At 41.7% G+C, this 24,357-nt stretch overlaps 2 protein-coding genes across 2 annotated transcripts in view; both read left to right on the top strand.

Moving 5' to 3' along the window:
• Positions 1-9,858, top strand: part of LOC117733700 (ERC protein 2-like) — a 132,718-nt gene extending 122,860 nt beyond the window's left edge. The window contains exon 18 of the mRNA XM_034537523.1: positions 8,527-9,858. The gene's annotated coding sequence lies outside the window, so the exon portion shown is untranslated. The remainder of the gene's footprint in view (positions 1-8,526) is intronic.
• A 1,484-nt stretch (positions 9,859-11,342) lies between these two features.
• wnt5a (wingless-type MMTV integration site family, member 5a) lies at positions 11,343-23,112 on the top strand. The gene is made up of 5 exons (XM_034537524.1): positions 11,343-12,442; positions 15,388-15,537; positions 17,424-17,671; positions 20,389-20,681; positions 21,234-23,112. Exons 2-5 carry the CDS (start codon positions 15,401-15,403, stop codon positions 21,690-21,692), a joined length of 1,137 nt encoding a protein of 378 aa, XP_034393415.1. The 5' UTR covers positions 11,343-12,442; positions 15,388-15,400; the 3' UTR covers positions 21,693-23,112.
• The last annotated feature ends 1,245 nt before the right edge of the window (positions 23,113-24,357 follow it).

Here is a 24,357-nt window from a genome sequence, read left to right as displayed (position 1 = left end):
TGCTAATTTATTGTGGTAAAATTGTACTAAAAGGATATTGGAACATAACGGCTTGATTTTTGTAACTGCTGAACCTAATATCAGCTGTAGCTGCACTTTTGCACAAAGTGTGCTGTGGATTTTGTCCTCCATCACCTCTACTGGAATCACATTGGAAAAGGATCTCTTAAAACAGCCAATATGATAAGGAGGAATGGTTATAGCAAGTAAAACATGTGTTAATGCTCATATGGGCACGCATTAAGGTTTGAGTGCACAGCCTACTCTAATATAATACAATATTCAACACTAGTTCCTTATTGCCCCAAGTGTTTATATGTTTGGTTGTTTTAAAGCTGGAATTATTCCACATTTCTGTTGTTTTACTTTTTACAAATTCAGATATATTGTCATTGGCCATGCAAGTGCTATCTAGAAATTACAAGGTAGATATTTTATTGTCATCATCAATTATTATTATTATTACCCTCCCTAACTTTCCCATATAGGCTACCACATCTACTATGCATTGTCCATTTCTATTCTAGCAACTATTTGGGTTTACTTTTCCTTCGACTAGGTAAGTGGGTTGAGACAGCTGTCACGTGTCATTACAGCAAACTGGGGAGAGATGTGTGGTATGCCAGTTGAACAGAACGACTCAAAGATGTGTGGTAATGTGAGTGATGGTCGAAAGTCACAGTCTGTGACCTGAGAAATCTCCTACTAAACATCAGCACATGACCTTGCCTGGGAGGCCTGAATTCTTTCAGCCTTAAGCCGATAGTATTCCCAGCACCACCCAGACAAAATGAACCAACTTCACACAGAGACACACACACCTCAACATTTCATACTGCACATTTTGTTTTTTTCGAAGTCTGCCCTGACTTACACTCTCGTTTTAATTTTACTGCAAAGTATCCATATCAATAACATGTTTGGGACTGCACATCATGAGTTTTAGTTATCAGAGGGAAATGAACAAGAGTTGTAAAGTGATCCCTAACTTAGCCAGCACATCAACATTCATACTTTAGAGACTTTCACAAACAGATTGAGACATATAGTTCCAGCACCACCCGATATTATCATTGGCTATCATAACAGGTTTTGGCCAGGCCACTGCATCATAACATGTTGCATTAATCCCACAGCAAGACTAGATGTTAGGCGCAAGCCTTAGCACTGTCAGTGTGGATGGCTCTATCAGCGCTTATTTAATGGGTACAATGGGTTTCAGCAGTAAATATCACAAACCTATAAGTTGCTTTGTCAAAACTAATGAGGGTTATTTACTCTCTATCTGCACCCAGAGCCAAAACTCTGTCACTCTCTACGATGCTTCTTTACGATCCACACTATCTCCTCTATGTTTCGTCGGTGGGGCCTTTCCACAGTGTCATTCAGAGTGCTCCAAAAGGTTGTTAAAGGTTCACGATGGCTGCACAAGAAGTGTCTGTGGTTATAGTCAGAGTGACACATTTACATGTTATGCGGTATAGCCACCCAGAGGCTCAAAACTAGCATAGACATCTTAACTGTTTTTCACTTGTGTGAGTTTCTGGCTTCCTTCTTCTATCAGCTATACCCAGCCTGTTTTCCACCTCTTTCTATCTTTTTTTACTACATACATATAACTTGCACTTCATCATAACTCTGAGAGAGTAATGCTCAGATTAGCCACTTCAGAAGTAGCGGTTTGGCAGTGTTTTTTCATCCCTTTTCTCTCACACACTGACACACAGGTCACGCTATGCTAGAGGTCACGAGCAAACCACCAGGCATTGTGAAAGCCTTCCTATTTATCCACAGTGTATATCCTATATGTCTCATTGACACAAATTTCCCGCACACACACATAGATACAGATTTATATACACACACATGCACAGGTCCACATGCAGGCGCGGATAACACACTGTATGTAACGGTGAGACTGTTTTTCCTTCAGAGCAGATTGAAATCTGAAGGATCACATTTATTTGCTTAACTTGTTCAAATGATCTTAAATAGATCTGAGATGACCAGACCAAACTATTTGAAATCCTAAATTTTAGCAAGCAAGCAGGCAGGCACACACGCAGGCACACACACACACTCACACACACACACACACACACACACACACACACACACACACACACACACACACACACACACACACACACAGACACCTACATACCTACATTCACAAACCTGTAGTTGGTCTACTTACATATGTCCAAAAACCTATATTGAGCCAGATGGAGCTTAGTAATCAGCCTTTTCTTTTTAATGTGTGTTACACCACCAGTCTGGCAGGAATTTCTGAAATGTAAAGTGCAGTTGTGTTTTCTGTCAAGTTTGAGTGCTCAGTTACTTTTTCTACTGTAAAAACACAGAATGGGAAAAAGGGTGCTTCTATGTCTCCAGCATGGTGGTGGAAGGGCAAATCAGTTTAGAGGGGGCCTGAAATAAGGACAATAAAGAACATATGGGGAAACTGAGTCTGGAGAGAGAGAGAGAGAGAGAGAGAATAAGGTCTTCACTCCAGCCCAGACTGTATCTTTGGCATGGAAACTTTTCTCCCTTATAAAACAAAAATGTTAATGTCCGTCATGTCTTTATTTCCACATTTGTGTGTATGGACTCTTCAACACACAAAGGGCAGAGAAAGCATGAAAGACGGGTTAGATAAATGCACGTTACAGTATAAACATGTTTCTGTAAGCGTAGCGCCTCTTCACTCATTTCAGGGTAATGGGTCAAACCTTCAAAGCAAAATGAATGCCACCATGCACATACACCCCCCACACCAACCCATCCATCGTCCCTCCCTTACCCGCATGAGAGTGCACCACAGCTAGACTTGCATCCACTCCAGTTTTAGCAAATGGGGGTGAGACGCTGTTACCGTGTCAGTCGGCATGGCCTCTTATCGAACCATCAGACTACCCTCAGATTCTCTTTCCAGATGGAGGTGAGATAGGGCCTCAGAGGCCCGGACCCCCGCAGACACTGAGAGCATGGAGGCCTCCACTGATTTCCTACCTGATGGAGGTGCTTTAATGTGGGCTCGGGTTTCACTTGTCTCCCCTGTCTGGCTGGGCCTGCGCTGGTGTCAGGATGCAGGCACGTTCAGGGCTCTCCGGCCTGGATTTTGATGGGGCGCTGCTGCTCCACTTCGAGGTAGCTCCAGGTCAAGGTGTTGTTATTGGATACAAGCTCCCCAAGGGCCCCTAGCTATTCTTGCAAGGAAACATAGGTGCAATGGTGCGTTGTATACACAGCCACACATGCATCTGGCCCACAGTAGAGCTCTTGACATTTCTCCCAATAACATAAACATCATCTTGTGCTCAGAGCTACAAAGAAGAAAACGTAAAAAATACTGTGATAAGGAAGAAAAAAAAAGAAGCTTGACAGGGTAAATGAGTGAGATTAGTGACAAACTTCTGAGCGCTAAATGAGACGGATCAAGGGAGACAGGGTGGGGGATGAAGAGGAGAGAGGAATTTGGGAGCAGAGAGAATTCCATGCACCTTTTATTGTTGTTGCGCAAACCTGTATTTAAGACGTGCATGAACATTTAGGACTTTTATGAACATAGTTTCTTTTTCGCCCCAAGTTAACTGAATGTTTGAAGATGTTACCACTACGATGATTGTACCTTTGTATTTGTGTGCTTGAATTGAACATTTATGTTCATGTTGTATAAATGTTGTTTTTACAAACGCAGACAGACATGCATTTGTGTTTGTGCAGGGCTGCTTGTGTCTATGTACGCAGCATTAGAAGTAGGCTCTGCAGATTCCACCAATGTCATTTGTCCATTGGCAAACCTTGGCCGGACTAAGAAAACTCATCGCCATTCCACAGAGAGCCGTCTATCATTCCTCACAGGATTAGAAAGAAAAAAGAGGGAGAGGGAGAGAGTTCAAGGGAGGGATTGCTCTCTTACTTTTTGATGCTGGTACAGACGTTACTATAATTTAGTTGACATAATACAAGTTTAAAAAAAAATTGCTCCCCGTGTCTATCTCTATCTCTGTCTCCGGTCATTCTAAACCAGATGTCCATTTGAGGCGGCACAAGGAGACAATGCACACTAGTGGAGGAGTGTTTGAATGGGAACAAAGCTCAGGAATAGCATATGTGAAGCATGCATGGTGTCTGACTCATAGATGCATGCTGCTTCTCCATGGGAGTTTAATGAGTTTGATACATGAGATATTTTTTTTCATCAACAGTCAACTCCACCTAGTGGTGTTTGTACTGAACAGATTTCTGGCTGCAGCGAGGAATGAACTGTAATGAAGGAAACGTTACACCAGCAATTGTTAATCTGCACAGAGTCACTTTACCCTGAGCTTGCTGGAGAAGGGAGGATCTTAGGTTTGGGCTATGAATCCCACAAAAGCTACAAACAGTACTGATAAAGTTGCTTTTGTGGCATTGGCTGTTCATTGCAGTTGCCGACTGTGTTCGTAAGTCTCCTCAGCACCTCTTGGCCTGGCATCTGTGAGGCTTGCTCACTCTCACTTTCACCCAGCATGTGTTTGCTCATATGAAGGAAATTATGTAATTAGCCTTTGAGGGATTGTTTTCTTTCACTCTTTATCCCTCTCAGTCTTTCTTTCCCTCCTTCTTTTGTGCTCTCTCTCTCTCTCTCTCTCTAGTCGTTTGACAGCAAGAGATGGTTAATCTGAACCACACCCTACTGTAGCTAACCTCCTTCATTAATTGCCGGGAACCATCAGTGGAGGAATATGAGCTCTTGTCACACAGATCTTAACTGAAGAGCAGCTTTGTTTAACATCAATGGCGGAGCCTTGAAAGGTGTATAAGGGAGTGGAGATGGAAATGTTGGGTGTGCAGGAGGTTGTGTCGGGCCGGGTTGTGTGCTGGGAGATGGGTGCAGGGGTACACACGGGCAGCATCAGTTGGAGGAAAAGCTGGCATTTTGCTCTCTAATTCCAGCCGGCCTGGAGGCCTGGAGCGTTAAGAAGGGCCTCACTGTTGCTCTCTGGATCAGCCAGGTATTGCTTACATAAAAAGCAAGTGAAAACAGCTGTAGGGATAATTAGCTTGATTCTCCATTACATGCCATGAGGGCCAATAACTAAAAAATGGAGTTTTGTTTGGGTTAGCGCTGCAGTCCCAACCAGGAGGAAGTTGTAAAAGTCAGGCTGAAAAAAGAAAGAGTGGGAAAAAAGGAGAAATTTGGGAAGAAAGGGTGAGCTCTTGAAGCAATTGTTGCCGAGGAGATGTTCTCTCTTCTTGTGGTAGCTTGATGTAGGCCATAATTTTAGCATTTCTAAAGGGCTGTGTACATAGATTCTTGTTTTTTTATCCATTTAATATATAATAAATGGATAAGTTTTGGGAGCTGCACCAAATGTTAAGTGCTAAATTTCTTGGTTAAATTCTTCTATCCAATTTCTGTAATTGGATTACACTGCATTGCAATGGAGATGCTGTATGTTTTGTTTTTTTTCGTCATCAATTAGCATGTTGAATCACCATTACTCCTGCATACAATTAATCAGACGCATGAAAAGAACAGTGATTTGTTTTTGTTATGGTTTTCCTTGCAAGGCATTTTGGATAATTGGCCCTTCATACCATACAATGGCTTGTTTTATGTAACTCCTCTTGGTAGAGTGAGGTATGGGGGGGGGGTCTTTGTATCTTGAATCTTTGTACTCAGAATTGAATTTGGTGGGTTTCTCTTTTTTTCTGTCGGAGTGAAAAGACACCAACCACAAGTGCTGCTCTTTATAGTGAAAGAGCAGCACTTTAACATTGGTGGTCCCAAAACTCTGCAAGGATCCATTTAACGGGCAGTTTATATTAGTAGCACTTAAAGACAAGAAGGGGTTCAGTCGCTCACATCCAGACTCTCAGGCTTGATACCCAATCCTAAAAGACAAAAGACAGACAGTCAAACAGAAAAGGCAGACTAGTAGGTTTTGCGAAAAACTTCAGGTGGACTAATAAAATAGACCGAAAGATCTCAGATGTAAAGCCTCATTTGGATTGTCTATCCACTTGAAAGGACTGCGATCTGCTGTGTTTTGTGTATGTAGTCACACAGTAATGGTCACAAAATAAACATTGTTTGAACAACACATGGGTACCAGGCAGTATAAATTAGTTTTCATCTCAACTAGACCCCTGTTTCTGCAGAGGGCATTTGAAAATGTTGATAAGTTAATAATGTTCCTGTGTGCAGGCACAGGCTAAACCAGTATTAATATGAGAAAGTGTTCACCCTGTCTGATCCCACCATCAAGCACAATGAGAATGGAGGAGTGGGAAGGAGGATGAGGGTTACGCAGGGAGTAGAAGATAGGAATGGTTGATTTGCGTTAGAAGGAGATGATGGCTAAGTGCTGTAAGAGGGAGAGGGCAATTGTAGTTTGCAATTTAAAGGTATGTATTGTTATGGTAGCAATTTTTTGCACCTAATTGTGATCTCAAAACCAACCTCAAAAGAGACACATAAATACATATATACTGTATGTGTGGATAAAGCCATTATGGAATGGGGCTTTCCTCCACCTTCTAAGCCTACTTTAACTAAAGTGGGTCTATATGATAATAGGATGGTTGCATCTGATCGGTTAGAGTGAGTGTCAAGTGTTAATATTTTAGTTTTATCAGGAGCCGTTCCTAGGAAAAATCAGGTCTCGGTTTGAATATTACAGTGCAATTTATCACATTCCTACTCATACAGCCCTTATGCAGCCACACTGCTGCACGCTGATAGTGTCTGTTTGATAAATGGAATCTTCATGTGTTTTTTTTCCCACTCTGTGTCAAATGTGCATGCTGTTTTTTTCAGTCATATTCTACTTATTTCAACGTTGTATTTGACTCAGATACAGAAACAATGACTTGTGCTACATCGCCCAGCTGGAGTTGATGCAAAAGTGAGCAACTTGTTCAAATGTTCTCTATGTGCATTGCAGTATATGTGTAGCTGGCTTGTTTTGCAGCCCTTAGCAGCTGATGATGCAGACAAATGGTGAACAATGACCTTTGGGCTGAAAGGGCTTTAAGCAGCCTATCGGAGCCATTTGAATTCTTGAATTTATCCTTCTTGGGTTGTAGCTTTCCTGGCTGATATAATATGCTTTGTTTTGTCACATGTTTCTGAAGGGAAGCATAATCATTACTACAAATGCAGAACTCACACTCAGAAGCCTACAATTCCATATGATTTTAACAATCTGTCACAACATGCTGACATGTAAAATAATCATAGGCCGATAAGCGTACACACATTCATGACCACATAGCGACACACACTTCCTCATTAACAGCATGAACACAGGCGTCACATGTGAGTTTGTGTAGTGAATGCGTCTGTTGTGTGGCAGTAGTGAGGTGTTGAGAGAGAAGAAAGAGGAGCGGTCTTCAAACACATCCACAGGCAGGTCGTTCTCTCCATTATGCCCTACCAGGGGCCATATTTGTTGATTCTCTGGCCCTAAAAATCATTAATTTAAGTGCAGACGACGGTGGTGAAGAAACCTGAGAATGGCGTCCAACACACATCCACAAGCATGTACAGGCACAGACACACATTTGGTCACACTGCAATGCAAGCGGGTTTACTCACACACACACACACACACACATGCACACGCGCACGCACACACACACACACACACACACACACGCACACGCACACGCACACGCACACACACACACACAGGCCATGTTGCATAACAAATGATGGTACTTTAATTGCTGTGCAAGTTTATTTACTCTTGGCTGTAATGGATGGTCCTTCTTTGCCTGGCAGCCAATCAGAGGGAGACAGGAAAAGTGTGAGCAGCCCTGCACTTTCCATACAATTTGACATTCCCCTTTATACACACTAACCTAAGATGCTACCACTAAATACTGGTAATCCCCTTACATTCAAGATGTTGAGGTCAAATAATTTCCATCAAAACATTTTCCCCAACTTTACCTGTTAATGTGAAACAAAGTTGGTATTAAAGTTCTCTCACCATGCCTTCTCTGAGTGACTGATGGTAGCATATTCAGTGATTGGTAGTTATTTTGTGTCCTGTTTGCTCAGCCAATGAGGCGCCCCCAGCAAGCTAGACATACATCATTGTTTCTTTTTTTTCCACAACCTAACCCTAAGGAAAGAAGTGAGTTGTTGCTGACTGCTGTGCAACCTGAATAACAGACACATTCCAGTTTTTTTTTATTTTTATTAATGAGCACTTGATGTTTGGGCTGCTGCCAACTGCATTTAGAACATTCTTCAGGGCCTCTGGGGGCTCACCAGACAGTTAGAGGAAGAAAATTCTCAATCTAAAGTTAAGAAAAAACGAAATATCTACACTGGACCAAAGAATGTGTTGTCTAATACCAAGCAATGTAATCGTATGATGCAACCTATTAGGAGAGACATAAAAAAAAACACCTAAGATATTTGACTAGATGATGCATCTTCATATACCTATGTAGCCATTGTATTTCCTTCTTTGTGGTTGACCTCTTATGCTGACTATTTTTCCTTAATGTTTTTTTTCCCCGCAGCTTCTTGTAGAGCCAGGTACCAAGAGGTTCAAGAGCTTCAACAGCAAGCCTACACACTGAACCGGCCTATAATTCCCCACCATCATGATCCCCCAGACATACATATAAGCATACATATATGGACAAGCTCAGCGTTCAGCCGGTCAGAGATTATACCGTCTTACCGATGAATGTCACCTCCGCTGACAAATGCAGTGGCCCACTGAGGGTGGGTGAATGTCCCTCCCAGGAGCATCTGTCATCAGTGTGGACCTACAAGGTATTGGCAAGCGGCCTTCATTTCCCATGCTGTTTTCAATAGACTGTGAGCTAGATTGATTTTACAGTACTGCGGTGCTACAGAGTTCTGGCTTCACATCAACCGGCAATCACTCCACCACCGTCGACTACTGGTGTGGCGAAGCCGAGCCAGTGGAACTAGCCGTAAACCCATGCCAATCCTGGACTGGTTTATGATGGCATGAATGTGTTTGCTTCTGACGTTTGTAAATATAACAACATGGACCTCAAAATCCACAATCCACAGAAACCTTCTCAATGTACCGTGCCAAAGGAGACAACCCTGTCTGCTGAAACAAATGACTGAAATGTGTCTGCATCTGCATCATTCGGGCTACCCGGTAAACCGCCCTAGTTACTAATTTCTTTCACTATCTCGCACTTGCTGAGAGATCAACCAAAAAAAGGCGAATTTGGGTTTACAGATGCCCCATCAAAACAGTTTGAGGATCAGCTTACACCTTCTCTAAAATCAGGACCCTTATTTACAGGGAAGGAGTCACAGCTGACCTCAAATCAGCCATCTTACTGTAAGAACAGTCTGTTTATAAATTTCTCCTTGTGTTCTTTTAGCCTGCTGTGCATTTGTTAAATGAACCAATATCATGTTATTAGCTTTTCTACATCCGGAACAGTTTTGAGTGCCACTCTTCTTTTTTTGGAAGTTTTAACAGCTGCGTGTGACTTAGCACGCAATGAGTGATGTATTATTTTGTTGTTTATTTGTTGATCCTTTGAATCTGAGTGGCGAGTCTGTTTATTATGAAGTGACGTGCGTCATTACTTTTTTCACTGTGCTGGAGGTTGATGAGAACTGACAGTGTTGTGTTTTGATTCAACAGTATAACAGTGTTTCCATTTGGCCCTTATACCTAACATGTACATTTTTTGTACAGTGTGTGTGTGCATGTGTGTGTGGTTTCACGCTGCTCTCGTGTTTGTGATGACTGTGAAAGTTTGAGGGGTAACAGTATTCACCCTTGACTTGTTCCACAGTGTTTTGCCGTGGTCAGCTGGTTTCTTTTGTTTGAATAAAAGTTCTTTTCACAAGAACTGCAACTTGTGTTTTTATCAGAAAGACAATAACGTGTATGTTGACATTGACAGTTTTATTGGTAAATTTGAGTGCAACAATGGGTATTTTCACAAGATTAAAGTTTCACCGCCACTAATGGCAACTACAACAATAGGCTCTTGCACTGCCCAAGAAAGAATTCTCCCCAGTTTTCAAGGTCTACCAATTCTCTCTCTCTTTCTCTCTCTCATAAACTCAGCCAGATGTTGCCCAGTTTTCTTCCTAGGGGAACGTGGGGGGATGGAGGAGGAGGAGGGGGGTTGATGGAGGAAGGAGGGGTAGTGAGGCATGGTGAGGGATCAGAAATGTGGCTGAGCATGTTTTAAGTGCTCTTTGACGCAGTCGCAGCCTCCAGCATCCACCACGGTAACATTAGCTGGGAACAGAACTCTTGCAAGATTTGCAAGCACTTCACACTCATTCTGCCACAAGTATTCACAGCCACGTGAAGCGTTACATTCCTAAAGGAGACATACACTGTGGACAAACGTGACAAAAATGACGGCTCTCACAAAAGGATTTCTGAGTCACTTTAAAACATGTTGGGGGCCGAAATGAGCAATAACTGTTTTACTGAATCTTTTGTATTATTCCAGATCATTTGTGGAGCATGAATTAAGTTTGTCATGTGCAAATCTGTTTTGTTTTATATCCATATTTACATTTGTATTCTTCCTTCTTTCAAGTAAAGGTTGAGGGACTCACACTGCTTTGATTTAGGCCCATATCAGAGCTATAAGATTGGCTCCACCTGACTAAGAAGATTAGTATCATAAAAATGTCTAAATTAATTTATTTTCCCATCTCCTCCCTTTATCACCTGAGGCAAGTCTTTATTTTGGGCATGAAGCCAGACATTCAGGTGACCCCTTCAATTAATGTCAGCATTGTTTTACTGACTGTTATTCTATCTCTATTTCCTCAATCCAGATGAAATTCTGTCTAGTGCAATTGCATATAACACAGATTTCACCCTTGAATGCCTTCAGTGTGCACAGAGTGAGCAATCGACAATGACACAGGTGAAACTATTAAACACTTTGCCCTCTGACACTCATCATCGGGTTCATTGAAAAATATAGAACTGTAAGCCGAGGGATTCCTGCAACATGTTTTCAGATAATGTACCATAAAATAATAATTACCGTAATGACCCTAATGCTCACAGGCCTTCAGGTGATGAGAGCAGCCTGTATAAGCACACAATCTGGGCCTGCTTGTCTTGATTTTACTGAGTGGCAACTCGATCTGCTGCCAGTGAAAATCCTAACTCTGCTCTGGTATGGATAGGGTAATAGCCTCTGGTGCTTTATAAGTTTATTTTAGGTAATAGAGACGCTTGTTTTGTTACAGCCTGTTCTGCCTCTCTCTCTCTCGCTCTCTCTCGCTCTCGCTCTCTCTCAACCTTCACCTTCACCTTCACTCAAATGCCTTGCTTCTTGAAAGTTGGTGACTGGAAGAAGAAAAAGACGATTTGAGAAATGTGAAGCGCATGCGCCATCTGAAGGTTTTGCGCTGCGCGTCCAAGCTGCAGTGTGCTAGTTTGTGAGAGGAGGCGACTGAAGCAGGTGAGAGAAAGAGAGAAAAGCAGAGAGGGAGGGATAGTCGATGATACTTTTCTGCACTACAACACACACGTGCGGTGTGGAAGGACGACAGACTCGGAGCCTCAGCAAAGCCGCTGTTGTTCACACGCTGTGCTCTTTTCCTCCCCCTGGCACCGTGCGCGCTCGCCAAGCCGCACTGTTTGGAGATAGTCCGCGCGGAAAGTTTTTTTTGGAGCATACTGTCTGGAGCCGATTAATTGTGCCATCTGTTTTGTTTTGTTTTTTTTGCGAGGCGGATGACTTACTTTTTTGCATGTGAACACTTTTAAGTCGAGCAGTGGAATTGTCAAAGTCTGTTTTTGCACATGATGGAAGGAAAATTGACAAGTCGTTTGTGGCGAGGTTCACCGTGTGGATCTTTCCGCAGGTAAAACGCGCTATGACCTCGGCGTGTGAGCGGCTGGATTTTATGTCTATAACCATATTTTTCATGTTTTTGGTTTGACATTGTTTAGATATAATATTGGACAGTTTTTTTTTACTTGGATAGGGACTGTTAAAGTAGGCCGCTTTCAATTAGAAGAGAATCGACATCCGACTTTTCCGCCAGTGGGGTTGCCGTAGATGGTTTTATTTGTTAATAGTAAACGCAAAGTCGTGCACTGATTCGTTAAAGGAACTGCTAATTTCCTTCCTTAAACTGCCTTCGGACATTGTATGTGTCCCGCTGCTTCCTACAAGCCCTCTAATCTGTTTGGCGCACGGAGCGCATGCATCCAATGAGTGTCGGGCGTCCGTGTTCACCAAAACACCAAACTGAAGATCTCCTAGCTTTAGCGTTGCGCTTTCTTCACCACAACCAAGCACTTACCAAGAAATCCGGATAAAACGACAAGACTTCTCTTCACTGCAGCGGAAAAAGGACATCTTACATCCACCTGGCCTGCTCTGGGATTATTGATTCGATATCGTCTTCAGAAAGTGGATTACAACTTCCAACGGGCTGTGCTCCCTGGTGAGTAGCCGTTATAGGTCTTCTTGTTCACTCTTCCCCCTCCAATGCAGCAGCAGTTTATCGTTAAGAGTGGGAAATGCGTGTTTCAGTGGGACCTTTTCCGGCTGATACTGGTTATTGGATGTGGACAAAAGTGCATGACAGATGTGAAATGTGAAACATTCCCTCACTGCATCGACTGTGACCAATATAGCAATGCCATGTTGGCTAAATAACTTTTTTTAAACCATATAAATGCAAAAGAATAGTCTGCTCTCAGTTTCCATTGTTAACGGTCTCCATTTAAAATGAGGCAATGCTCTTTGTGCTGCTTCTCCTCATCAAATCCTTGTACCTGGCTCCCTCTCCTGGTTTTTTTCCCCTACAGGACAGGCAGGAAAATAGACTAATGTGTTGCGCTAATATATGCGGATAATATTTCACTAATTAGTCAGTAAATTAGGGTGTAATGCAGTTTAAGAAAAAGTGACGTTTTTAATGAAACTGCGCAATGAATTTCATTTTTCCCCCTACACATCTATACTCTGAAAAAAAACACAATTTGTCACCATGTACACTATCCAAACTCTTTAAAAAACAACAGGCCATACCATAAATATAGTCACTTACAAATAATAGTCATCATTAAACGTTGTCATAATGTGACACTCATAGCTCCCCTAATGATTTTCCCTCCACATTTTTACGATCATTTGTTGCTAACATAATTCAATTACTATTATTATTAATTATCATGATATTTTAGACAAGGTGGTCAGAGAAAAACAAAAGTGAGAAAAGACATAATCCCACATTTGACAGTGAAATAATTCGGGTATAATTTTTCTCGTTTAAAAAACCGAAGGCTACGGGTCTTTCGTAAACTCTCAGGTTTAATGTAAATCGATTTAAGTCTCAGACTCTTAAAAAATAAATACAAATAGCCTCCTTAATGATCCATTGCAACAGGAGCGCCCGATGTTTTATCATCCCGACGACGTTATTCTAATTTCTCTCTTCCGGCCCAATCTGATGCCACTTTTATTGATAGGTAGTCGTTAGTCATCCAGTAAAGTCACAATGAATTGTATTGAAATGTTTTGCTCGGGTCAAATCCTTTCCCGGGGTCATGGAGCGCAGGATGTACGCAGCTTTTAGGGATGCGAAATAGCCTCCGATGTATATTTTAATTAAAGTATTGTTTAGTGTTTAATAGTTGTAGCAATGACATTAATTACGCAGTATTGGCCAAAGTAATATGAATTGCAAAATACAAGAGTTGTATCTCTTTTAAATGTAATAATTACTGTTCTCGACTCTGATTGGCTGAGACTCTTTTTTTATATATCTGAGATAATTGCATGCACCTGTGGCATCATGACGGTAAACTTGAAAATGAATGTTAAATAAAAAAAATAAAAAAAGGTGTGGCACACCAGCTGTGAGTTACTTCAAGTGTAGTGCTTGGCGCAAAATAGTATTTAATTGTAGAACTTAATTATCTGTAAATAAATATATTTTAAAATGTGCTTCCTGTCCAATGTGGTTTAAAATCTGCATAAAACCGCCGCCCTCTGTGGATTATTGCTTTAATGTATGTGGAAGAACTTTTAACGAACATAACCTCACCAACTATTACTGAAGCAGCACACAAACTGAAAGCACATGTGTGTGTGTGCGTGTGTGCGTGTGTGCGTGTGTGCGTGCGCTGGGTGAGTGATGGTGAACTTGGCCTTGCCTTTTAATGAGTATTAGGCAGGCCCATGTCTCCACACTCAACCTTGGAAAATTACGCAGGGTGACAAATTAGAGCTGCTTGAGTCCCAGAATTCACACATGGCCCAACTTGATGGCTGGCACATCGGGTTAACTCGCAAATTTAGAGGTAATTATTTATAAAAATATTCTCCTTCCATAGAAGCCAAACTATATAACCAAAAGCCACGCAGTTGCCTGCAGATAATTGACATGTTTTCCTTTTTTAAATTCCTTGTAGTTTTTTTTGCATGCACAGTATAATTAGGCCCAGGCAGTCCGCCACTGACGTCACTTGTTTCAGTCTGACCCACAGTCAATGAATGAATCTGAAAAAATATTTCAATACAAATATTGACCGACATGACCGCTATTTGCCAAATTGTATATGCAATAGGCATCACAGTTCCCATGAAGGAAATGAGAGAAAGAAAACCAATTCCAAGTTTAGTATAGGCCGAATATTCCTGTTAAGTCCTATTAAATGTGTTCAAGTACCGAATTTGTATAACAATTGCATTCCTATTTACCAAGGATGTTTCCTATTTACATAACAAAACAACATTGACCCTATTCACCAGAAACAAATAAAAACCATGGTCTGCCATATCGCCAGTATGGAATAAAGAAATCACACAATGTGTTGTATTCTAGTCCCATGTTTTAGATGTTATTAAATCACCATCTTTGTATAAAAAATGCAATCATAATTGTCTTTGAAAATGGAGACAATTTAGGTTTGACTCTTAAGTGTACAATAAATATGCATGTAAAATGGTTTCAAGATAAAGTACACACACACACACACACACACACACAGTCTGACTAGGCCTCTGTAAGTCTGCCTCTGTATGTTAGTCTCTTTCTCTGACTAAAGTGAATTGTCAGGAATGTGTCTAGCTGGGGTTTCATGGCCATTGTGTCTTCTCGGGCTGCATGTCTATCAGTCTTGTGTGATTCACACTTAGACCTGCTGCCAAATGACCGCTTTGCTGTAGCACCGATGGCCTCGGGGCTCTCATCTCACACACACCCATTGTGCTGTTTGCATGTGAAAAAGAGTTATGTATTGCATTCCCTCCATACATTTTGAAATATGTCAAAGATATCTGTCTCTGTCTGTTTCTGTGTTGTGCACAATAAACTGTGTGTAAAGTAAACATCCAGGCTTGCGGACTGAAAAGCCTCCTTTTTTCTCTGTCCTCCTATAGATCAACCGGCAGTATGAACCTGGGGCTGGGCTGTGTGTGTCGGCCGGTTTCCTGGCCCTTTGGCAGCGTGTTGGACTCCAGACACTGTGTCTTTGCCCTCACACTCCTCACACTCCTCATGCAGGTAGTGGTGGAGGCCAACTCATGGTGGTATGCATTAATTTTCTCTCCATATGGACCATATTTTGAGTGCGTCTTAAATTTGTGCACGATGTGTTTACTTGTGTCATGGCCAGGGGAGATTGTCAGCTTTCAAAGGGGATTTTATTTCTCTTTGCACACGTAGATGAGTCACATTTGTAAATGAGGTAGCCAAAAGACAAAGATTTAGTTTTAATATAGATTAAAATCTTTTTGTTTTAAATTTAAACTAAGTAAAAGATCAATATAAAAACAATTTCAGGCCTGTGTTTGAGTGTGCGTGTGCGTGTGCGTGTTTGCTAAGTCAGCCTCCTCAGCTTCAGTTGCACCACATATGAAGTAACACAACATGCTGACTGTAGCACATTAGCTTTTCAGGAAGGACCTTTTTTCTCCCTTATTTTCTTTCTTCTCATAGTGCCAAACCAAAATTATGAATATTATAGAAAACATAGAATGCTGTGGGTTATGAGTCGGCGTCAAAATATGTGCGAACACGAACATCGTGTGTGACTATATGCGAGTGTGTGCATTTGTGTGTAGACATGCATCCTACTGCCATTAGAAAAGCCTATATTTGAGCACGCTGCACTTAAACACGCAGAGTACTTCTGATGGGGAACATACTGTTTACCAGTCGCCAGAGAGGCCCTACTTACAGCAAATCACAACTCTTTGCACCCTGTGGCTGTTTCTGCATTTGTGTCTAATTGTCTATCCCAACTTAAGTGCTTGTATAGAGGGACATAACATGGAGCATTTACAGTAAACCCACACACAAATATAAAATTAGAATTTAAACAATTTATTTGAAGAGGATTTATACAGATACGCATATTTTAATGGTCTCAGGTCAGTAGACGACTACCGTAAAGTTGGATTTGCCATCTGAGGACTCGCAGGTCACCACAGACCCTTTGGAAATCTGAGTTTGGAGCACCAACTGTGTGTATGTCTTTCAGTTTCCTCTCTGAGAGCACACACAGGCGTGAATGATTTAGTGTTTGTGTGTGTGAGAGAGAGCGAGAGAGACAGTGACAGTCTGCATGTCTGTGTCTATGTTTTTTTTGTGTGTTTATGTGTATACGTTTGTGTATATGATGTGTGTGTTACCTCGCTGGCTGCTGACTTTCCCCAGTCGATCAGGTTACTTGGGGCTAATTGTCTTTCTCTTAGGGCTCAGGGATGGGCTGCTCTAATTGTCCTGTGGACTGGAACCAGATGCTCATACTAATGTTTCTCTCTTTCTGTTTCAACTGTGTCCATGTCTCTCTCTTCCAGTCCATTGTATTTATTTATCTTTCTTTCTCTAATACAAATTTTGGTGAAAAGTATTTAAAAAAAAACATTTTGGGTTTAGTTATCCACATCTTTCTTTATTTTTGGCAAATGCCAAAAGGCCTCGGAAAACTTTTAAAATGAAACGAACAGAAAAGTGGACATACATTTTGATTGCATGATTGGCTATAAAGGATCACAAGTAAAAAGGGATTGTCAATCTCTGCTCTGAGACTGAATACAAAAATAGTATGTTTGTCAGATTTTCTTGGTTTTGCCTCTTTTACTTTTTGTGCTCTATATTTTACTCGTTGCTCTACTTTTACTTTCTATTCTCTTTACCGTGGTCCTTTTTCCCTCCTCGTTTCTCTATGCTTCCATGTTCTTGGTCTTTAGCACATGAGTTAAAATCCAATGTCATGAAGAGCTAAGAGTCTATAGGCTTTTGCTCCATTCAATAGACTGCACCTCATTTCATTGATAACCCACACAAAGGAGAAACTAATAAAGTGAAATGAGCTGTTTGTTGAGAATGTTTGGCTTAAAAAGGTGCATACATTTGTGTCAAATTGTCAAATGAGTGAAAACAACTGCATTATGTGGCTCCCCTCATCCAGGTCTCTGGCTATGAACCCTTTACTGATCCCAGAAGCCTACATCATCGGTGCCCAGCCTCTGTGCAGCCAGCTGGTGGGCCTGTCACAGGGCCAGAAGAAGCTGTGCCAGCTTTACCAGGACCACATGCAGTACATCGGTGAAGGTGCCAAAACAGGCATCAGAGAGTGCCAGTACCAGTTCAGACATCGGCGGTGGAACTGCAGCACGGTGGACAACTCATCTGTTTTTGGACGGGTAATGCAAATAGGTAAGAAATGGGTGGCAATGTATACAAAAAAAAAAGGCAAATCTTCTCATAGAGCGCATAAAACCAGATTCAAACACCTGTGTTCACAAATAACATGTATGCCGTGTATATTCACCAGTGTTATTTAGAATCTGTACATTCTGTGTCTTTTCTTTCTTTATTAATTTGCTCTCTCGGCCCCCTTTTGTCTGTTTGGGAAAGTGTGTGTGTGTGTGTGAAATATATGGGGCTGTTGATTCTCAGCAGCTGTGTGGAGAGAATAGTTGGTGGGTGAGGTTGTTGGATAAATCACATGTCGCTTTGGCCTGCAAAACCAGCTCCTGACATGAAGCAAGAGGGAGGCAGAGAATCTGCTTCTCTCCTGATGAATGAGAGACAATCTAATCTAGTTTAACACACACTTACACACAGAGATGCACACACTGTAGAGCTGGACTGTTGCTGCCCTGTATTTACAAGTAATGGGAGTACAATAAGTGTGTGCACCAATATATCACCTTGTCAGAGATTAAACTGTCGTGTGTGTGTGTGTGTGTGTGTGTGTGTGTGTCGTGTGTGTGCACTTACACGCAGTGTGCTCGGATCTCTTATAGAAAGTTCAAGAGCTTAACAATCCTCTCTTAGTAATCCCCACTCTTGGATCCTATCATTTAACATGGTTTGTTTTAGTTTTCTTTGGATGTGGGCCTTCACCTCGGGGGCTAATGTAAAAGTGGTTTACCGTTTATTGATCATAACTATCCATCTGAATTTTATGAAGCTATACAATGTCAGTTATGTGATCATAGCAGGGTCACTGTAAGCTTGACTGAATAGTAGCCTAAGTCAGTTTGTGAGTTGCTTACATTTTGGGACTCTTTCAAATTACTCTAAAGTAACACATGGAAGGGTCGGCATTTGGTTCATGTTGGTACTCTTTGAAGGGTGAGTTTACCCACAATTCTCTAATTCTTTAAGCAAAAAAAAATACTCTTCTTGCCTACAATAGATTATGGGATATCCATCTCTATTTCTGCTCCCATCCCAAAGCGATTAATGGAATAAATGGTGAATGGAATTTTGTTTGTGGTGCTTCAACTTTTAGAATAACCTTTTTTAATGAGCTCAACCAGACTTTTCTTTCCAGTAATGATATTCCCATTACTCTGGGTAATCCACATAACATACTGTTAACAGTTTTATGAATGAAAGTAGTTCCACTGAAAACACACGAGGTCTGTAGATGATCACAAGTAACCAGGACATCATTTTTGGAAAGGGACGTTGTCACATTCAACCATCTATTTATAGATGCCACTAGAGGTAAATGCTAATGCTTTTATTTTACAAACTTTTTCAATGCTTTTTATTTTGGTAAATCAACCCTTTTATTGTGCTGTACTTGTTGTGAGCATACTTGTACATGCCTGCGTTTTTACGCTCGTTTGTGTCTCTGGCTCTGCTGACTCCCTCTCCACAGATCAGTCTTCATAGAAACCTCATCAGCAGCCGCTCTCCCATTCCTCTTCTCCCTCCCAGCATTGCTTCCATCTCAGCCCACTCTGGGCCAAGTAAACATGTCCTCCCCTTTATGGCTGTCTATCTGGAAGCCTGTGGTTCTGTCTGTCTGTCTGCAGGCGGAGGACACTGCTGGTGATTTATAGCTGAGCTCCAGGGGGTGCTGGCGTGGTTGGGTTCAGACCCTCTCCACTGCCTGGCTTGGCTAGCTCCAGGGTGGGGTGCAGGAGAAGGGAGGCAGCAGTGTGTGGGACGACAGTTTGTCTTTCCACAGGTCCACTATTAAGCCAATATCCTTGGGGTGGATTAAACGTTGTACTAGACTAGACGAATACATTCCCCACTCTCTCTGATCACCTCTGCTCATGCCAGAGTTTCCCACCTGAATATCATTCAGACTTTCCAAAAGGTTTATTTATTGATCTTTTATCTTCTCTGTCATTGTCTTTTTCCACCTTATTTGTGGTGTAGTGCATGCGTGACTCCTTTTCCTTTTCTCTTGTCCATATGTTATTGTCATTATAACGCACTCTCCCAGCAGGTATATGAGCTGTGCATTTTTATTTCGTAGAAGCGCTCGTCTTCAATGTCAACACACAGCCTAATAGTTTGGTCAGCTGTTTTCTTCTTTCGTTTATCTCATTTTCATTTTTTTTCTTCTAGTCTGTGTACAGAGCTCGTAATGGATTGGTGTTTGCAAAAACTGCTTACGTGTGTTTTCTGTTCTTAAGACTTCCTATGTCTTATCTAGACATTTGAATGTAGAAACTTTGGGAGTTAATGAGCAATGGCTCCAGGATCGATCAGTCATGACAGTTAAAGTAAAATAACTGTCACTTTCAATGTGGCTGAATTGGCAGCTGCTTGTTAAGAAGCATCTCTGTCACAGGAGGGCGCCCTCTTCTCTCTGGCTTAAGCCCAATGACGGCAAACCAGATTCCAACATACAAGATGTTGTTGATGAGGAACATGTAGCTCTTGGTTGAAGTGCTCTGTAATCTTGAATGTATGTCAATGCTGCCATGTGACATCACATCTCATAACATTGTACACATTCTTAAAGCAGAACGATAGAGACACATATTTGGGATAAAATAAATGTAGAAACAACAAAAATGAAAGCAGCAGATAGGTGTGCCAAATGATAAAGTGTATTTCTCGTTTCCTCTGTTTCTTATTGTGCCAAACGTGACGCTATATTCCTGTTTTTGCGTCTGCAGGCAGCCGAGAAACGGCATTCACCTATGCTATTAGCGCAGCAGGGGTGGTGAACGCAGTGAGCCGCGCCTGCAGAGAGGGGGAGCTCTCCAGCTGTGGGTGCAGCCGAGCGGCTCGCCCCAAAGACTTGCCGCGAGACTGGCTTTGGGGCGGCTGCGGAGACAACCTCAACTACGGCTACAGGTTCTCCAAGGAGTTTGTGGATGCACGTGAGAGGGAGAAGAGCTACCCTAAAGGCTCGTATGAGAGCGCCCGGCTGATGATGAATATTCACAATAACGAGGCTGGAAGGAGGGTATGAAACTGGTGTTATATGCACAGACTCGCACAGACACACCCACAAAGATCTTAAGATGTAACCAGATTGCCAGCAGACTGATAATAACCTGCAGGCCTTGAGACCAACCAGGGATAGAAAGAGCAAGAGTAGTTTGAAGTGAGACAATCCAGGTCATTTAGATTGGTCTCAGCTGATCATCTGTGTAACCGCTGTGTCAGCGCTCTCCTCCCGAGGCTTTGATCTGTGTGGAGATGAAGGCAGCACTTTTGTATGTTTCCTCTCCAAACATCTTAAGACCACCTAAAGAGAAAAAAAAAAGCTGACTGTTGCCAGGATGTTTTCTTTCAAGTAGGACAAATGAGTGGCCAATGTTTTAATTAATATACCATTGGAGACATGGACAGGATCATTCTGTTCTTTATGACAATGTGATGCCTTAGAGGTATTAGATACTTGAAGAATGTGTTGCTTGGACATTTATCTGCAGTTTACCACACAAGAATAAATGTTTTTGCAAGTTATTCATCTGGTTATTAATCCATTTATTTATTTTCTCTCCTCCTTCAGACGGTGTCCGACCTGGCCAATGTGTCCTGCAAGTGCCATGGGGTATCAGGCTCCTGCAGCCTGAAGACTTGCTGGCTGCAGCTAGCTGACTTTCGCAAGGTGGGCGACGCACTGAAGGAAAAGTACGACAGCTCTACTTCCATGAAGCTCAACTCGCGTGGAAAGCTGGTGCAGAAGCACAGCAATTTTAATGCTCCCACGAGCCACGACCTGGTGTACACCGAGTCCAGTCCAGACTACTGCCTGAAGAACCAGAGCACAGGCTCCTTAGGCACGGTTGGGCGCCTTTGCAACAAGACCTCTGAAGGCATGGATGGGTGTGAGCTGATGTGCTGCGGCCGCGGTTACGACCAGTACAAGGCCCAGATAGTGGAGCGCTGCCACTGCAAGTTCCACTGGTGCTGCTATGTCAAGTGCAAGCGCTGCACCAAAATCGTAGACCAATTCGTCTGCAAGTGAGAAGAAGAGTGTGAGCCTGTGTGTTTGCCTGCGGACGATGGGCATACATCTGTCTGTATACTTGAGCAAAGGAGTTGAACATGGAGAAAGAATGGAAGAAAGAAACTATATAAATTATATTTATAGAGTTAAACAAGTATGCCATTACAAAAAGACAGACTTTTTTTTTTTCACCAAAAAAAAAAAATCTTATGTCTTCAGAAACTGAGTATCGTGAAATATTTATTTTGAGATTATGTTTTATTTTGGCCCAGTCATCACCAGTCGATTTTGAACCCATTCAAGTGCCTAAAATCTTTCCCCTCCCTTTTTTTCATATCAGAAAGTACAGTTGTTCTTGTCAGAAGGGTCACACTGATTGTGAAATTGGATTGTGCTTCCAATTTCCTAAGAGTAGTGTTTGATGTAAGTGGCATAGTTGACTAAGTTGTCCTGGTTTGTTGTTTGACTGTGTTGAGAGGACAATGTGTGCTGTAGTGTATGGATGTGATTTCATGGGCCCAGTCCCAAACCAGCCTTCACATCCTAACCGAAGTCTCCTCGTCCCCTCTCACCACATGTAGAGTAAGGGACACTGTTGGATCGTAAGAGTCCTTTGAGTACAATAAGAGGACTGTTTTGGGGATTGGGCCATTTATTAAGCTCTCCCAGAAGCCTTAGAGTCCCCAGGTGCTGCAACAAGCCCTCCACCATTATGCACTTTGATACAGAGGCTTAAACCTGTCTGTTCAGCTGTCTTTTTTTGTATTCTTCTTTTTTTACAGTGCATCAGCAAATATATCAATATTATAGCCTACATTCTTTTCCATATTAATTCAGATTATCCATTTAACATTATTCTACAATACTTAATATGGTTTGAATATATATGGGCAATGTTGTGGTTACAGTGGTGAAATATTCCATGCTATGTGTATATAGTATGTCTATCCAAACAATCAGTAAACTGTATTTATTTTCCTTAACCAGATCCTCCTCTAAGCTTAAAACAAAAGCATCATCTCCATCAATAGTTGGACATCCTCAAGTCACTGCTTGAAGTCACTTTTTTAAAAATTGTGTTCTCACTAATGTGGCTCCTCACTGTTTTTGTAAAGGGAAATGCACCTTATTGATCCAACACACACACAATTTCTTCTCACTCACGTTCAGCTTTACTGTAACACACAAATACACTTATATATCCCAGATGACGTTTTAGATTTTTATCAACACAGATTTCCTGTACCACTCAGTTAACTGCTAACTATCCCTGTGATAATTCTCAATAGACAAACTATTTCTACCAATCCAAATATGTATATTTATAAGCTTCTCCATGAATTTGAGGTTTGTTAAACGTAATGTGTTATAGCTGATATTTTGTTACTTTTTACAAATTGGCTCAATGCTCTACTTTGTTTCAATAAATATCAAATGTAAAACCAGCTGAGAAGTATTTACTCACAATGTTTGTTAAAATCTTGTTTGTCTGTGCCCAATTCTTTTAATGACTAACCTTTTACTTTCTACTTATAATTTACTAGACAGGTTAGTCTACTTGAAATGGTGTCTTTTAATAGAGATTTGATCTCTGATTCATTTCAATAAGATTTAACTTTTCTTTTCCTCCTAAATCCTTTTTCTGAATGTTCAGTTTTTTTTGTGCTTCTAAATTCCTTCCTTCAGTCTCATCACCTTTGGCCAGATTTCATGACAGAACCCACGCTGGATGACAGCTGTTTTAGGCGTGTAGTGAACAAAGACAAGGAGAGTTTTCTTGAGAGCTTTGGAAGATGGCCTGAAGATTGGGTGTCTCTCAAGGGGGTGGTTGAGGTTGTGTTGTAAGTGCCCCTCAACAATCCAATGACGGTGGATAAGTTTATAGAAGGATATATCATATTGTGTCAGGGGAATAGGAAGAGGGGGGGGGGGATCAATGTGGAAGGAACGGGGCTTTCTGGAAGACGACTGGGCTTTGTCAGAGACTGTTGAAGCGCATGAGGAGACTCAGAGAACAGGAGAGAAGATGGGGAATGAGAAACTAGGGATTTACATGAGCTCGATGAGGGGAGTAATAAGGAAAGGGAGAGGCTCGAGGGAGAGGCTCGAGGGAGCGGCGCAGAGAGAGAAAGTGCTTTTAGGAAAGTAGAGCTGAAAGACTGCCATTACAGTGTAAATTATCCTGACATTGACTAATATTTACATTGGGGTAAGTGATATCTGACTTTAGGAGTACATCCCACATATGATCCTGTCAATTGGCCCCCATCTGCGACAGTGCACAAAATGTGTGTCATCATGTGTTTACATTTCTGATTGGTGTCACATAGGCCAATAAGGAAAGCAGGAGATAATGATACAAGGTTAGCAAGGAGTGAGAAAGTGTCAAAAGGTTTTATGAGAGAAAAAAAGACCATCAAGAGTTGTAATTCCATATTTGAACCTTGAACCTGTCAACATAAGGGTTTATAAGGATATGAAATCAACCTTCAACTTTGTTATGTATGTACCTGAAGGTGAGAAACTACTTGCACGTGTTCGACAAGTCTCCTTGGATGTCAGATTGAGTGACTGACTACAGGACTCCTCCAGCAATAGCATAAACAGAATTCCAGGTTGATTCACCAGACAGAGGATACCTGACATTTTCAGGTGCACAGGTATGACACTCGGAGGAAGAGGC

The sequence above is a fragment of the Cyclopterus lumpus genome, chromosome 7 (genome assembly GCF_009769545.1).
Source record: "Cyclopterus lumpus isolate fCycLum1 chromosome 7, fCycLum1.pri, whole genome shotgun sequence".
In the NCBI taxonomy this organism is placed as follows: Eukaryota; Metazoa; Chordata; class Actinopteri; order Perciformes; family Cyclopteridae; genus Cyclopterus; species Cyclopterus lumpus.
Note: the sequence above shows the minus strand (reverse complement) of the source record. Positions and strands in the feature narration are given on the sequence as shown.

Bases quoted from the DNA above. Each gene is read 5' to 3' on its own strand.
- wnt5a (XM_034537524.1), top strand. From the start codon at position 15,401: ATGAACCTGGGGCTGGGCTGTGTGTGTCGGCCGGTTTCCTGGCCCTTT. The intron at 15,538-17,423 runs GTATGCATTAAT...CCCCTCATCCAG, and splicing joins GTGGAGGCCAACTCATGGTG to GTCTCTGGCTATGAACCCTT. The intron at 20,682-21,233 runs GTATGAAACTGG...CTCCTCCTTCAG, and splicing joins ATAACGAGGCTGGAAGGAGG to ACGGTGTCCGACCTGGCCAA.